Below are 18,354 nucleotides of genomic sequence, written 5' to 3' on the forward strand. Positions count from 1 at the left end.
TTAAAAAAACTTTGTATAAAAGTCTTTAAACAGAGGTTAGCGACCATTTATACCCATGTGTAAATGACTTGTTCCCATAAAATCTTCATCGTCTAATATTATAAGAATTCGATAACAGTTGCATTTGCTTTCTCCAAGCGATAGAAGCGATAAAAATATAAACAGCCGTTGTGGTACTTCTTGACTTTTTCGGTTATTAGATACGCAATGTGTAGTAAATATTATATGAATGCGTGTAAGTATACGTGATTAACAAACATAATTATTTAATCAAAACAAATTTGAAACACTAAAACCCAAATAGCAAGAACAAGAGGATCTTCACTATAAAATGAATTCATTACATTTCGCGACTCCTCACTAGCTACAAACGACCTTCGACAATGTATTTGATTTTGAGATGGTACAGAAAAAAAAATTGGAAACATGAAGAAGACACAAATTATTTAACATAGTTCTTAAGATTGATCATTACTTATGTGCTAAAATGCAGTAAAATTTAAAAAGGAATTGATGTAATCAATACTGATTAAGAGACAACATGAAAAACAATTTAACAAATGACTGATCATATATATAATCAACCTCTTCAGTTGATACACAATCAAAACCAATATCACGAATGAGTGTCGGTGGGATATTCAAAATATAAAATGGAAAAAATCATTTAGCAGCGAACCTTACATCGCTGTATTCACTTTACCATGGCAATGAAAAGCTTCCTAATCTTTCTTTCTGGGTGCAAGGTTTGGTTTACAGTACTTAATGAGAGTAGTACCTGCTGAACGAACTGAAAGTTGTATTTGCTGCTAGCTTATTATTTTGAGCGCTTTTGTGATGTTCACTATATTCCCATTGCAAAATGACTGTCTATTGATGTCTATTATGGTACTAAATAAACGTTTGAAAAATGGCGAAGTTTAGGTACAAATCTGCTTTTCTTTGGGAGTTAACTTTACGTCAAGATAATATGTAATGACATTTAGGTAGTTACGGTGAGATCCTATTAGTATCAAATCTGTCAAGTTAATAGAAATCACACGCAGCATATATTGACTTTTATTAGTCCGATGTATAAATACAGGAAATATAGATGCAGGAGTTTTGCATAATATTGACTAGTTTATGTACGTTTCGTTTTGCATTTTGTTCTCTGGTCTGACCAAGCATTTCATGTACCCCTTACGGTTCTATATATTACTCTTCAACAATAAAACACTACGTGTTTTTTGTAAGCTTGGTTGGATTTACTTCAAACTACGTGTTTTTGTTTAAGATGTTTTTCGTTGACGTGCCATTTTAGTTGGTATCACGGAATTACTGAGCATTATGACATAATTGCCTAGCAATAAGTTAAAAAACCGCCTCAAGCATATTTGACATTTTTCTTGAAATAACCTTATCGATGTCTATATCTTAAGTTCTAAACTGCTTTCGCTCTTTTAGGATATTGCAATATTAGATTTAAGCGCATTCAAAATTGATGTAGGTGCAAGAATCAAAGCAGTTTCAATTATTCCTAAAGTTACTTCATTGGACATAAATAAAACACCTCAACCAGAAATATTACCTTATAAGAAAACTCTTGAAAATATTGCTAGTTCAAAAGATTTTTCCAATGGAAACCCTACTGTAAGTTAATGTTGATTTTTGCACAATATGTTTTACAAGAAATTGAAGAAAGTTATTTATAGAAATGTCAAAGAGTAATCTACAAACCCCATTCGACTCCACATACTGTGAAAATAGACACAACAATGACTTTAGTTGAATATATGAATATTTGATAATTTTACCAACGGATGATCTTTTATTAACTTTAAAACACGGCGATAGACATTCTACTGTAGTGGCTTAGCTTTGCTAATCGATCACCTTAATAACTGTTATTATGTAAATCCCAATGGTGTTTGAAATTAAAAGACAATAAGTGGCGGCTACGGTTTATTAGCGAATATAACGGACCACAAAGCTACACTCACCAAGCGAGTTTAAAGCAGAGAGGCGAATGTGTATGCCAGTGTAGACAGGCGAATTTATAGTCAACTCGAGTAGGGACATAGTAAGGCAAAGACCATTAATAGGATTCGAGTACATATATACATGGGGGAAGAGAATGATTCATCGAAAGATAATTAAGCTATCAACATTTAAGCTAGAGAGAGATATGTATGTAGGCTGTCATGTGATCAAGCGTACACATTTATACAGACAAGATAGTGATCATAATAGTACAAAGAATAGATGAGTTGTCACTGCTTAAGTAACATTGTCTGTTAAGTAAGTTAATAAAAGGGCTTAACCAAAATTTATCATAATCGAAATTGATTGTATGAAAGTTACTACACTCTTTTTCTTATTCAGTTGCTATACTATCTATAATTTTATCGGTATGTTTAGATCAGGTTAATATATGCTAATTTTATCCAATTCAGAATCATGTTACAAAATTACTATCGTGTTAAAATACTTATGTGTTGAAGGCAATTATTTTATGCACTAACTTTTCATCAGGTTGCATATCCATAAGTTCTAATAAAAAGAATAGAGAAGTTAGTGATTTACTATGAACAGATTACGAAGTTACCAGTGTAGTCAATAAAAGTCTAGTAGCGTTTGTAAATAGAAAAGTATCTTGGAGATAATAGGAACTTGGATTGGCATTTAAGTAAGATAAAGTGAAAAAATTAACGATCAGAATGTGCATATAGTAGGATCATTTAGGGTTAATTAACGCATGGTGAAATATAAATGCAACAAGACATAAAACATTTGTTGGCATTTAAAGTCATTTGTAAGTACAGGAACGAAACAGATTTGTGAAATTCAAGATACCAAAATACTGAGGTAAAGCTTATATGTAAGCTAAAGTGATTGGTTCATTTTATAGTAAAAGTAATTACCTCTAGTTTCGTTGCCCGTCAGGGTAGGAAGAGGAGTTAAATTGAATATTAAGAAAAATCTATTTTAAAATGATATCAAAACCCTCTTTTGCAGTAATCAGTTTTTTAAATGGAGATTACCATTAAGTCTATTTTTTAATGGATTAGTAATCTGAAAAGATTTTAGTACGGTAAATCACTGAAAACGAGTTTCGACTATAAAGAGTAAGAGTAAAATGATCATAGTAGCTCATACACTAACGTGTCGGAGATTCTCTCGTGCTGTGGAACTTTATGTTCTGTTCAAAGATTTTTTCTATATATATTCATCTTTATCAATATATAATTAACATATCTTAATAAAAGGTATATTTAATTTTTATTGTATTTTTCAATTAGATTCAATTCAGTTTAATTTACGATAGCCTTATACTTCTAGCACATGGACTTAGTACGGTGACAAGAACAAGACCATTGTTACCACAGAAATTAAGCTGTGAACGTCCACCAGGTCTATGGCCTCTTGGGTTAAGTCTGATCAATGCAGTTAAATCGGTATGTTACTTACTGTAAATTGTTGTTTAGTTTAAAAACTAATAGACAGAAGTGCGACCAGATAATTTAGCTAGTTAGTTAGTTGTAACATTCCGATTTTACAATATCTATAAACTGTACACATACGGTAAATAAATAATTAATTAATAATGTTCAGTGGTGAATGCTACATAGTTACATAAAATCTAACTTTTAATCCATGTAAATGAAGACTGGAATTCCGTGTAGTTAGATAGTTTTCATTTCGTTTTGGTGTAAATATAAATCCTTATTTACTGTGTTTTTTCCTTCAAACGACGGGCACGATGCAGAGGATGCCCTGTCTTGTAGAAAACCTGGGTTGAACTCAAAAACATGGGAACACAATCGGACATACAACCATATAAAGGTGAATGTATCTCTCATTAAGGAAGTAGTTTTACTCTTTGTCTAATCAACAGATTAAAACCTTATCTCAGCAAATATATTAACAGTTTAAAGACCACCAGGCTTCTTGCGACTTAAAAAAATAGATCAATTTATGTGTATATAATGCACTAACTAAGAATCACACAATGGCATCAAAAAGTAGATAGTGTGGGTGTATTCATTTAAAATTTACATCAACAAGATAGGCAAAACTCATTAAAAGATGACGTAAACGAATGACTACGATAAGTTGGTCAAAACAATTAGATTTTCCTTTAGTATGTCTTGGCTTTGTGTATCCATGTTTTGTCGAACAATTGAATTGAGACTAGAGTTCTCTTGATGCGGGATTCACAATCGTTCTAATACAGTTAAATAGTTTAAACGGTATGGTTTTTCTTTATACTGTGACTTTTCTAGCAATCATATTATGAGGTGTATGCTGGAATTAATGTTCACCCAAGTTCGATAAATCAATGACTACGTAAATATGTTGTGGACACTCAATGAAACATTTGGAAATTATCTAAATGACCTCAATAATCATAAAAAGTGGTTAAGTTACTAATAAGTATCATTACGGACTAGATTATCGTGGCGCTGCAGATAACAAGTTGAAAGCACTCAGATTTTGTAAAACTAAAGATCTAAACTAGCAACATCAAAAGTTATTGATATTATGAATTTCGATCTATTTATTGACTTACTAACTTGATAGTAAGTCCTATCAAGGCTATAATTATTCTTCGTAGATTATGTTGCAGATAACTAACATTATAAGTTAACGATACCCTGATAGTTAAAAGTCTATTTGGATAGCTAAATTATCACAGTCAAACTATTGTAATTAATCGTACAAATCAGTGACTGACAAATCATTTCAAATCAATTAGTTCTATTCGTTATGGTTACCAGTCTATCAGTAAGCTGAATAACCGGAAGTTTTTGGTGTACTTTGGTCTACTTCAAATTTTCCGATTCATATGGCTAAAAGCAGAAGAGAAGGTATTGATAATGTTTTCAATCTGGAGTGTGAATCATGAAATTAGATCTGCCTCAAATATGAAGTCTTACCGTGGATTTCCTATAAACCGAAATACTTGAAATTTATTATAATACCGGCTTGAGTGGGGCTATAGTACGTTAAATGACGGGTATTAACGCCGTATACTATGTATTCCTGAATGGAAAATGCAGTCTAAGTGCAATTACGTCGGCTAATATCCTTAGATCATAATTAATCGAGCGTTACATAGCCCTAGTGTTTATTTAGGATGAAATGCGTCAGCTACGTATGTGGATAAATCAAAATCAAAATTCTCAATATATTTCAAATCTGACAATGATACACATCAGCAAAAGCAAGACTTTATATTCTTTAGATGATCTACGATAAATACCAGTAGAATATATTTTGAAGACCCATGTTTATCAATATTCATTACACCACAGATATTTGGTTTACTTTGTTGCGTTATCCGGTTTAAATCACTAGATAGATGAAGAATTATCAGTATTTAATTTAATCTAGAGGTATTTTTAAGGGTGAAAGACGCTATTTGCTCTGAATGTCTTTTACATGTCTCACACCTTAAGAACAAATAGTGAGACTTCATTCACAATGTAGTTACATAATCGAAAAATGCAAAATAACATTCGTGCTTGATTTACCAGTTAATTATTTGTCATCCACCTGTTTTCTCACAGATTAGACATCATTAATTGTTTGTATGTTTCTAATAATTTTGTTCATTCTCTATTTACTTTGTGATATCAGAGGACACAGAACACAACATTATGCACAACACTATTACCGTATATGGTGTTGACCATTATTGTCAGAAAAGAAGTTGCTTAATTATCTTGGCATAGAATACAAAATATTTTGTTTCTATGTAAACGGAATAACAAAATCAACTCGTACAGCTTACATTTGGATCTTATTTTTCAAAATCTTATAGGTAGCGTCAGAAACTATTCGGGGTTTAACAAGTCCCTTCCGTTTTGACAAACACGGTTTAAGAACATTATTCGATCTAACTACTCTGGAACTAACCCAGGGTGGATTTAAACCTGTAAGTAATGAATGATAAAATGTGTTCCCACTTAACTTCTAAGGTCTAGTAATAGCAATCTAAATTTATAATAACCTTTTCCCTTCATAGAGTACTATTCATTCTTTAAATAGTACTAAACTCTGCTTGATAAAGAAGTATCTATTCGCAACTGTCTATTGTACACATGTTCATATAATTATCATATATACATCAGGTGCTGAGTCATTTCCGTAAATTTTCATATGAGATTGTTGGATTGAGTTGGTGCAGGTTTGTTGTTTTCAAGGAATGTGTTTTACTATTAAGGCATACGTAAGAATGTATTATAGTCATCAAACCAATTCACTGATTAACTGATAAGATCAGTGTACAACATAAATATTAATGGACCAGTACAAATGTTTAGTACTCCAAGATGTATTACTGTTGGTATACAAAGGGTTTTCTTTCAAACTTTTGCCATACATTTTTTTACAATTAAGGTGTAGCTACTAATTTTAATTCATAATTCATTTTTTGAGTAAATTATTTTTAAAATGGTTTCACAGATTTCGTCCTGTAACACACCTATCAGCCGTTTAATTAGCTAACACACCATGTAAATGTTAAAAAAAGTGTGTATAGAGTATCAAACAGCTAGGCGACTTACTAAGATCAAATCAACTTTAGTTATCTTGAATTACCAACATAAGATTATGATTTGAAATAGAATAATATTTGAAATTAAAATCATTGCTATAGTGTGTAAATATAATTTTTTTCTGATATGCGGTTTTGGACTCCATAGCTATCGCTTCATATGAAATAGTTACACTAGATTGTTACAGCATTTAATCTACTATTCTCTATTAATCAGAAGTGGGGGAGAAAATATTTTTATCGTATAAGAGTACGATCCATTCATTTAATAGTTTGATGTAACCCATCAACCATCAGACTAATTTTACTAAAACCTATGAGCTTGAGAATTAATGAAAGTCAGCATTCAATGGCCCCTTGCCTTTAGTTTGAACTTTTTATACAATATTTATGCCATATTACAAACTGAACTATTACTGAGAATCTCCATTCCTATCTCTGATATAGTCCTTCAGAGTAAATGAGTTAGAATAAAGTCTTCATTCAAGTTTGAACTAAGTGCGACAGCCGCTCGGTTTAACCAGTAAAAATTAAGCTACATAGTCCTTAAATCCTTTAGGTTTCAGATATTTATCTTTCATTTGACTAGTTCCAAATAAAATTATTAAGTATTCCCGTATTTTCACTTCACCGGTGGGAAAATGTTAGTAGACCAGTGAACATTCAAACACACTATGTGATCATTTGATAGTGGTGGGCTACAATCTGAAAATAATTTGACGGATAATATATAAAAGAAATAATCCTACAAACAAGTGAATTATAAGACAAACTCTAAGGGTTCTTGCTTATTCAAAACCAGTGTTTATATTTACTGCCTGGCTGATTGTTCATCCTTGAGCACATATTTAATTCGGAGGGTAAGTTACTAAAATATAATTTATACAGATCGCTTGTGACAATTTAAACCAGCAGGTGTTTTTAAATCCATCAGCTGACCTTAATCATCTTACTCTTTCCTTAATTCTGAATACTCAAAAATTAAATCAAATAGAAACCAAGGATTGATCTTGTTAGCTAACATGGTTTAAAGATTGATTATTTAAACACAAACTCCATTATTAAGCGGTAATAAATTTTCAGAAACCTTCGTCTCATTATTACTTTGAACATATAAAACCTTTGTTTAACTTATCCAGACCGTGTACAGGACAAAACAGATTCAAATTTTACATTAATAATACTTTTTTTCAGCAATAAAAACTGGCTGACTAAGTAAAATGTTTCGTTTTGATTTCTTCCCCCTATTGAGGATGAGTGAGAAATCCACGAGGAATAAATTTTTGATTTATTGTTGCATCGACTGTCCAATTTTTTTCAACACGAACCACTGGTGATATCAATATGTTTAAAAAAGAAATAATTTCAGTTAACAGAATCTATTGTGTTCTGAACTACATTTTTTGGCTGTAAAGCTTTACGTTAATATTCATTCTGTCGTTCGAAAATGTTAGCTCCTATGATAAAAACAATTATTTATACATAACCGTAATTGCATACACAACTATATATTTGCTAATAGAAATTTCTAGCCCTTTATTGTACTAATTACTTGCTCCACGGAATTTATTTTTATCAGACTGGAGTATGGAATATAGATGAAAGAATGAAAGTTGCAAAGCAACCTGCAATAACGTTACCAAAACAGTTACCCAAAATCAAAGGTGTAGTCTTGAAAGTCACAACAATCCCTGTAAGTTTTCACTGATGAACAATAGAAAATATGACATTATAATTACTTGCTTATTATTTATAGATGTTAACAAAATATCAAAATGATTAAGTAATATACATTTAATAAGAAATAAAGAAAAAATCCTAGAAAACATATTGACATTAAAGTCAAAGAAATCATTGGTTTCATCATAATAACTCATTAGTGTTTTGATTGCTTGAAATTTTTAGGATGCCCCATTCATGATTCCAATCAAGTTTGATGCATATGATAGACCATTAGGTACACCTGATGCATGGATGGGATATTGTATTGATCTGTTGAATCATATCGCATCAGATGTTGGATTTAATTATACAGTTCATATAACACCAGACCGACAATATGGATCAGGTATAGACGTTGGAAACGGAACCATTTTCTATAATGGCATAATGGGAGAACTGATCAGAGAGGTAAGTGTGGTTAAGGAGAAATACGATTGGTTTTATTTCATCATTATTAATCGTTATAAAGCTAGCCCAAAAAATATTTTATTCGATGTATTTATTGTTGTTCTACACAATTTACCTTTCTGAATGACTTATTTTTGTAAACAGGCCTAAAATTAAATAGTAACTTTTACCTTGACACTCTTTATGTCAAATTACATATTGTTTTTATAATTTAATAGTAATTTTCATCACAAAGTAGTCAGTTGAAGAAACATCGCAATTTCAAGGAAAACGAATAAATGTTCATTAAGGTTCAAGTTTTTACGGAGTTGTGAACATATGACTTCACATCAGATCAAACCTGGCTCCTTCAGATTGTACTTGATTGGAGTTATGTTAAACTTAAGTTAAAAACATGCTTTATAAACAGAAGTCAAATACATTGGTAGAAGGTAATGATAAGGATGAGACTTGTGTTTTTTATAAAATTTAAATCAGCTCTGTCGTAAAAAAGGTCTATACATTGTTGTTCTTGAGGTAAATAACTTCCATCATCATAAAATCTGAACATATAATCTAAATAAATTGTTAATAAATTTAGTATAATAATTAAGTTAAACAGAGAACACTAATCTCTTGTAGTAGGTTCAGACAAACAAACCTTCAACAAATAAAACGTTGATTAACTGTCGATTTAAAGTGAGTTTTTCCTTTAATTTGCTTTAATTCGGTACTATAATGCATCGAAATAAACTCAATTAGATTATACACAGATGAGATAACCTCTGTGGTTGGCAACTATTTTAATTTTAAAAAGAACGTGTCTAGCGAATTAATCATAAATAATAAAAATCAATTATTCTAATAGATTCCCTCTTTGTTCTTCTCTGTATACAGGAAGCTGATATGGCTGTAGCCGGATTTACAATAACATATGAACGTGAAAAACTTGTTGATTTTAGTACACCGTGGATGACTTTGGGTGGGAGTATTTTATTTACAAGACCAAAAAGTCAGAAACCATCATTGTTTTCATTTCTTCAACCACTTTCACCACAAGTAAGCTAGTTTACTGGCTCGAACAATTAAGTTATTTTACGTAATTTTAATTTATAGTAATTTTATTTCTGTGTCGTTTAAAAAACAAAGGTGTTCATTAACTATAGTTTCGTCTCAATTGATACTTGTTACCTGGATGTGACTAAATCCCACTGTTGGTGTACACAGTAGAATTAGAACTGAGTACCTGTCACTTAAGACAAAGATTAACCGAATGAGTCCAAATAGCCGCTAACTTGTTCAATGGGTATAAAATTATTCACGAGGGTTTTAATTTAGCCAGTATTGACTTTCAAGATCAAAATTATTAATTCTCACTCCAACTTGACATAATTTTCTGACTACATTTAAACATCGAGATATCTGACTCGGGATGCAGATATTTTAGTGGGAATTGATCATCTATAATCTAAAATGTCAACAACAGAAAAATATGAAGCTTAACAAATTAATGACCTACTGCCTAACTATTTAAAATTGATCACTACGAATTCACTGGGTGAAAATGCTTATTTAGAGTCCATATCAACCATTCCAGCTGTTGTTTGCAAAACATGGGACATAAAATAAAGTATTGTATTGATAAACTAACATCTTATCTACTACTACTCTATTGCATGGTAGTAATTATCATGTTGATTTACCTTTAAAACTCTGTTTGCCAATATATTTCACGTACAATATTGTAGTTGTAAACATTCTTAGTTTATGTAGAACTGAATACCAGGATCTTTCTACTAGAAACATATTTGTTTGATATGCTTTAACATTAACCCCAACCATTTTGCATCACCGAACTTTTGTTGATTTTCAGGTATGGTTATACGTGGGTTTCACGTATTTAGCTGTGTGTTTGTGCTTATTTGTTGCTGCCCGTCTTTCTCCACATGAATGGACAGCAACACATCCTTGTGAAGAAGGTGGCGATACAAGAAAAAATCAATTCACACTATTAAACAGCTTCTATTATAATGTATCTGCTTTACTGAATCAAGGTATCAGGTTTTATCTTACAATAATTTTGTTTTTTCCATTTGTAAATTGGTGATAAAAACAAAGATTTAAATGTTTCAACATGAAACAAATTCATTTGGAATTCTCCATTTAGCGAACCAAGAAGTTTATCAATTACGTGATAAACGAAAGTTGATTACTGTCATTTTACACAATATTGATTTAGTGTACTGTAATCCAATAATGGAATATTAATCATCTTATTGATATTAAAAAGTAGCTTCAAATCAATTGCAACTGATACGAAGTTGTGTAATATTTTATCACTAAATAATTTCGTCCCGTGATTAGAACCAACTACAGATCTGAACTAATCTGTACATACCACTCGAATAAACATTACCCACTGTTGACCTTCTGTATTTACGTTACTTGGTAAACGTGTCCATTTCATGGTTTAAGGTTTAATGTCATTAAATATGTCTTTCATTGAGATTTAATTAAACTAAACCTTAGCGCGAATGCATTCTCATAAATAATTCGACACTGAATTGTCTAGTAGCTATGTAATTCTATATGCGAATTTTAGTAACTTTTACAATGTTTTAGTGTATTTATCATATGCAAAATGAATTATTTGACAAGTTTAAGGACATTAAAGTTTTTAGACTACTGGAATATGATAAAGGTTTACAGTTGTTGCATTCTATCATGGCTTTATCACTAAGTTATCCAAGTTATAAAATCCATCATTACCTTCAGTGATAGTTTAAAAACCTGTTTAACATAAAAATAAATTAAATTTTTGCATTATATTATACTTGCATAAAAATGTGGTAGTTTTGCGATTGAATTCATCTCTCTTCTTTTGCCCACTAACGATAAAAATTACCATGGAAGTAAAAGCTTACTTTATAAGGTGTTGTGGAGGTTTTCAGATTTGAAGTTTCATATCACTGAATGAACCTCGTTATACAACCATTGAAAGCGAGTTAGCATTGGAAGCCTGCCTCACACTTGTAAAAACTTCTAGTCAGGTCATATCCATAACCAACAAGGGGTCGAACATAGAACCTTGAGCACTAAACCTTCCGATCACTGAGTTGCAGTCTAAGAATTTGCAGCCCCAACGTCAGTCAGGTTTTGATTATGCACAACCATCATTCATTTCCGTCGGTGATATTTTCCACATTTCCTTGTCAAACCAACTTGATGGTCTGAAGGTCTTATGTTCGATTTCTCGTTGATCATGGACGTGCACTACTCAAAAGTCCTATGCTAAAATAAAATGCTATTCACTGTTTCTTGGTCTTTAACGGTATTTAAACCATAGTCTCACATCTTACATAACTGAAAGGTAGCTTTTTTGAGGTTTATCCAAATTTTGCTTACTCATACATTAGTATAGTATAGAGGTCAATCAAATTGTTAAAAGTTATTCCTTTATAAGCAAGGATCCGAAACAAATACGACACCGCTAATCTCAAGTTTTCTCAAAATATTATGTATTTTTGAAATCTGCAGTATTTTTCCTTCTTATTTATGATGCTGAGTGTGTAGAAATGTCATATGTTATCTCTATATTCAATGATGAGGCTTTCATTCAAGTTACTCTTCTTTGTTTAAAATCTAGGAACTGAACTTGCACCACACGCTACTTCAACACGATTGTTAACAGGAGTTTGGTGGTTTTTCGCCTTGATTATTATTGCTACATACACAGCTAATTTAGCTGCATTTTTGACAGTTGAAAATATGAAATCACCCATTGAAAGCGCCGAAGATTTAGCTAATCAAGAAAAAATTAAATACGGAACCTTGAAAAGTGGATCAAGCCGTGATTTTTTCAGAGTAAGCTATAATTTGCTACTATCTAACTAGAAAGGACAGATATTGATTGCGTTTTGTAAGAATGCATAAACAGTAAATAATGCATATAATAGGTTCTTACATAATTTTATATGGTAGTGATTTTGGATCTAACACGATGTTTTAAAATGCTCCACTTCATAGTTATATTTTAGTTCTTAGCCGTTGTAGTGGAATGTCGTCAAAAAGATGTGTTCTGAAAGTTTAAAAATTGAGATAAACACGTTGCACGCTAAACAACGCTAAAACCATTCAAAATTAATATATTTCTTAGTGTTTTGTAGAGATTCATTTAATTTTTTAGTGTAGCTCTTCACATAGTAACCTCAGTTGTTGTATCACTGAAAACCAGGTAGCGATGGATAGTTGTTCTGTCATAGTGCAAAGCATCTAGAAAGTATGTACCTACGACTGTGTCCAGAATTATCAGGTCTTACAGTCAATGCTTAAGCGTTGTTATTCATGTGATATTGAGAAAAAACAGTTCTTAAAATTCATTTACAGTTAGATGTTTGAGAATACACTGTTGATTTATAGATGATTATGTTATCACATAAATATATTCGGAACTCTTCAATAGTTTATTTGTTATAATTTTTCGTTAACTTTCGAATAACTAGAATTGTGATATTTTGTAATAATTATGAGGGTAAGTCGGCAGGGTACCTTGAACGTGTGTTTCACACTAGTTGGTACGCAAGGTTTACCTGCAGTCTTATGGGAATCTTCATTACTCAGCTTCAAAATTTGAGCCGTTATCACTGCCTAGTAATTATTAATCACAGTTGTGCTGTTTTACAACATGATAGATTTGAGGCGAATACTTCTTCCACTACTCTAGTTTAGAATGCTCCCAACGCCTACAAAATATTCGTCTTATTTTATCCCTTCCTTTGAGAAATACCTATCTAGTAAGGCAGTTTGCATATTATATTGTTTTCATCAACAGACCTCATCTTTACCAACGTTTAAGAAAATGGGTGAATTCATGGACAAATATCCAGATGCTACTGTATCAACCACTCAAGAGGGGATTGAACGTGTTCTACAAGGTAACTATGCCTTCATCTTAGAATCAACCTGGAATGAATATTATGCTCAGAGAGATTGTCGTCTAACGCAAGTTGGAACATTGCTTGATTCTAAAGGTTATGGGATCGGATTTCCACAAGGTAATTGTTTTGGAATGTGTTGTTGACATTGTCTTTCTGTCATTTGAAAATTAGACCAAGGGGAGATTGAACTAAATTTAATGTGTAGGGATGCTTGAAATGTTATTTTTGATCATATTTTCAAAAGTTTCAGTTTAAACCACGCTACACATATTATGTCAAACTCGTTAAAAGTAATGCAGAAGAAGAAATTTTCGACTTCTTAGTACATTGGTAACAATATCAATCTCTACAAGTGTTTGAATTCCATCGTTAGTTTTACGGATCGATGTTAGTGGTATTTTTCAGCAATCAAGATATCTTCAGACGGTTTCGAACAAAATCGCTTTGAGGTTACTTTTCAGAAATTTAAGTGCTTACAGTTTTCTTAAATATCACCTTAAAAATTTTCAGGACACTTTTTGTGCTATTATAATCTAATAGTGAAATATGGTTCTTTCAGTCCTACAGACGTTATTCGATCATAGCTATCATTGAGTCTTGAGATTGAGAATTCAACATACTTTCATTGAATCAATATATGACATAAGTAAACTGTTGATTGGTTTGAGTCCCTTTACTCCTGATATCTCACCTGCTTCCATACAAAGTATGGTTTTTTAACACTGGCTATAAGCAACAATGACTACTGGTATACTAATGAGTAGTCATGTTAAGCTAGTTTTGATGTCACATGATATTTTAAGCAAACGCCTAAAGATCACACAGCCTAGTGGTTTCCAGCATTATCATGAACGTTTCAGATTAGAACGATGTGGTTCTATTATGAATCTTTGAAAATTTCTATACTATAGTGCGATCAAATACGTGCTGATTATAGTCTCATTTGAAAACATGATCTTTGAGATTCATTTTTAATATTATGTTTTTGCTCTTTTTTCATTTACAACTGCAATAGTCTGCAAACACTTCTCTTTTACACATAAGTAAATGAAACTACTTCACAATGATATACTAAATGAGAATCCTTGTGCATAGAAAGTTTGGTACGAGGCTATGAAAAATATCTTCATTTCAAACTTGGTGCAAATATGGCGGAATGTGATAATCATACCGAAGATTTGATTGCATAGGTGGTCAAATGTGCTACATCTTTACCATCTGTTTGTGGAACTCGTATAAAAGAAATTCTAAACAATGAAGACTAAGTTTTCTTGAGTCAGGAAACGGAAGACGTTTTCATTAAAATATCTGTCCATATCAGAAAGTATGAAATCATCATAGCTAATTTACGATCACCGTTTAAGACTAACTGATGAAAAAAGAGGTTTAGAAAGTGTTGTAAAGGAATTTTATGGAACCTTAAGAATAAATAAAACGGCAGAGACAACGGTAATGAGAGTTAACATTAAGAAACATCCTAATAGAGTTTTGATGTGATATGAGATATATATGTATATTAATTCTAATTACAAAAGGATGCTACCTAAAGTTTTAAATTACAGCGTGTTGTTGGTTCACAAATCGTTAATCACAACTTCATTTTCTCACGAACTCTATATATGAGCACTATTTTTATAGTTCCATCAAGATAAGTCGAAAGATCAATGTTGGGAAGTTGTTTATCAACATAGCTATAGGATGTTTGTTCTTTTCCCACCACTACGACTGTTGTATAATAAGTGCAATCCAACTGAAGAAATGAAAATACTCAGTTTACCATACTTCGCCCAATTTTAATTAACCGAAATAAGCTTTGATTTTTTTCTATTACACATTCATCATCTGCTTTTACCCATTTGGTTAACTATAATATTAAGGTTCACCGTGGAGGGATCCCGTATCGAAATCAATTTTAAAATTACAGAATGCTCAAATTCTGGCAAAATTAAAACGTATTTGGTGGAATGAATTTAATATCACGGAACCATGTTCTTTATTACGTGAATCAGGTAAAGCTCCAAGTCCATTGGGTGTAGAACAAGTTGGTGGTGTATTTATTGTCTTACTGATCGGATTTTTTATGGGATTCGCCGTATCGATTATTGAATTTTTAGTAGCAACAAGAGATCAGCAAAAGGTAATCCATCGATGTGTGATGTACTAGAGTCCTGAAATATTTATACAAAGCATTTATTAGTTAATTCTGTCATAGTATTTCCATAGCAGTGTACTATACCATCTCTTATTTCTCCATGAAGCATAATCTAGGTACTTTCGCAAGTTGGACTACTAAAATTTCGATACGAAAATAATCAAAAGGCATTTTCTCATAGAAATTACTGTATTAATTGAAATCTTTATTTCGATATGATGACGATGTCATCCGTATAGAATGAGAATCCAGGAGAATCTTGGGATACATTTTCTAAATTTAAATATAGGCGTTTGAAGGTTTCCGTCTGATTTAGATGAAAGCTAAAGGAATAAAAATAGCAGATATTCTGTGATTGTACACAATCCAGTGTATGGAGTCGTAATTCTTTCATAGACCAAATGATAGGAAGTCAGCCTAGTGTTTCGTGACTCCCAACAATATTCAGCAAACTGAAATATACACAAATAATCATAAGTCCTACTTGTATTGTCCAGATGCTACTTTAAAAATCAACGCTATTACTATTAAAGGATGAAATTACTATTGATGATTCCAATATATGGCATTAAGACGCACCATCACCAAATTTCCAATACTATCTAAATTTCAAACATGGCGCCATAAACGTCCACCTAAACGTTAATCACTAACTTCCTTATTCAGAGACTAAGTGTTTGGATGTTTAAAGATATATGATTATCTTTTGATTTTGTTGTTTGTGAAATCCATTAAAGCAATGCTGGAACATTATTATTTATAAACTAATAAACTTTCATTTTCAATTTTAGACAGCTGTTTGGCGTGGAATGTGGAAGGAGTTGAAATTCGCTACACGATGTTTAACGACATCACGTCGATTAAGATCAGACATTCCTAAATTATCTAGATCCCGTTCAAGTAATCGACTTATATCATCTGTACCAAATAATTTAAGTGCAATAAATAATTCGCCAAATTCATTCGGTTTCAGCGAAAATCATAATAACAATATAAAGTTAAATAATAATACTGTCAGTAAGAATATTCATATGAGTGGAATCAATTCAAAAATTGAACAAGATACATCTAGAGACCAATTGTTAATTTCCGAATCCAGACCTTTTACTTATGAACAGCAGAATCAGCAAAATCAAGAAGGAACTTATCGAACAGATCAGAAAAGTGCAAGTCTACAATGTCCTAGTTCATTCGATCAAAGTGATATATCTGCAGGAATATCAAGTGATCCACAGCCTCAAACCTACAACGCGCGTCAACAACAACACCGTCTTGCATATAACATCCAGTCACATCAACAATTACAGCAACATCACCCATATATACATAATGAAACTGATATTAAGCGTTTTACGATGCCACAAACTGTAGTTCGATCAAATTTCAACGTTGGAATGACTAATATGAATGGAGATTCCGAACTATGGCAAATAAACCAACAGAAATAATTTCAATTTGAAAAGAAATTACTTGACGCGCGACTTTTAAAAATGTTTTCAACACTTTAGTTTATGCCTTAATTTATTGGAAATCTGAATCACTCTAAGGCTTGAAATTATCTACGTTACGTTTAAGAAAGCAAAAAGTTTTAATTGGAAAATCCCTTTCAGTTTCATATAAAATGTTAGTAATAATTTTATTCAACTTATGTAACCTCTTTTTGTAATGTTGGATTTTGAAAAAATAGTTGAATTGATTTGTTCAGTTCAGAACTACGAATTATATAAAGTGAATATAAACAAATAAAGTAAAATATAAAGTTTCATTTCTCCAAATGAAGTTTGTCAATAGCACAGATTGACTAGATCAAATGTCGCATACAATTTATACTATAAACAGATATTATTCAACGAATTACTGAACTTCGTCAACATTAACTTTGATGAGAAATAATCAAAATTTAGCCAAAAGTGGTTTATTTGTCAGAAAGTGTAGTTTTTCATGATACATTAGGGTTCAAATTTGATTACTAACATTATTTTCATTTTAAATAATTTCATAATAATAAAAAGAACGAATAGTTTTCCTTGAATAAATTCTCACTAGGTTCTACAGTAACAAACTCAAATTATTGATCAAAATGAAACATTCAAATTCAAAACTAATTCACCGCTTAAATGATTTTAGGGTTGACATTAAAATAATTATGTTAGTAAGCGTTTGTAAATATTGTATACGATTGTAAGTCGATTACAATTCTGAGATTAAAAATTTGGATGAATGTAAATTACGTGATGGGATAGAAAACATACATTAATTACGAACACAATCAATTATTTGCCCAACTATTACGTAAACTATAAAATAATGTGAATTAAGTAGGATGGGGTAAATATCAAATAAATTGTTCATATGTTTAAGGCAACATACAATAACAATTAGATCAAATCAATTGAATCCATGAAAATATGTTTGTATTTACATTAGTCGAATTCACCCATCCTATAAATGGGATAATTATTGGCTTATTCAGTCTAAGGCTAACCAAGTTAAGGGAAGATGATAAGCGAGCTTATTTTAGTGTACGTAGATTTGAAAATGTCTTATTATTCATCTTAGGGGTACGTAAGGAACTAGGAAAGCAAAATTGTAATTATTAAATATACAAGAACATC

The 18,354-nt window shown here is 31.4% G+C and overlaps 1 protein-coding gene across 2 annotated transcripts in view; it reads left to right on the plus strand.

Moving 5' to 3' along the window:
- GRIK1_1 (Glutamate receptor ionotropic, kainate 1) overlaps positions 1–17,738 on the plus strand; it is a 55,199-nt gene extending 37,461 nt beyond the window's left edge. Inside the window, exons 7-17 of one of the 2 annotated variants that reach the window (XM_051210802.1) lie at positions 1,447–1,632; positions 3,282–3,437; positions 5,623–5,920; positions 8,121–8,234; positions 8,447–8,671; positions 9,548–9,709; positions 10,524–10,704; positions 12,297–12,514; positions 13,482–13,704; positions 15,465–15,724; positions 16,531–17,738. In XM_051210802.1, coding sequence (XP_051070822.1) covers positions 8,148–8,234; positions 8,447–8,671; positions 9,548–9,709; positions 10,524–10,704; positions 12,297–12,514; positions 13,482–13,704; positions 15,465–15,724; positions 16,531–17,187 — 2,013 coding nt within the window. In that variant the 5' untranslated portion in view covers positions 1,447–1,632; positions 3,282–3,437; positions 5,623–5,920; positions 8,121–8,147 and the 3' untranslated portion in view covers positions 17,188–17,738. The remainder of the gene's footprint in view (positions 1–1,446; positions 1,633–3,281; positions 3,438–5,622; positions 5,921–8,120; positions 8,235–8,446; positions 8,672–9,547; positions 9,710–10,523; positions 10,705–12,296; positions 12,515–13,481; positions 13,705–15,464; positions 15,725–16,530) is intronic. The other variant, XM_012936432.3, reaches the window with a different exon arrangement.
- The last annotated feature ends 616 nt before the right edge of the window (positions 17,739–18,354 follow it).

This window comes from Schistosoma haematobium, chromosome ZW (genome assembly GCF_000699445.3).
Source record: "Schistosoma haematobium chromosome ZW, whole genome shotgun sequence".
Lineage (NCBI taxonomy): Eukaryota > Metazoa > Platyhelminthes > Trematoda > Strigeidida > Schistosomatidae > Schistosoma > Schistosoma haematobium.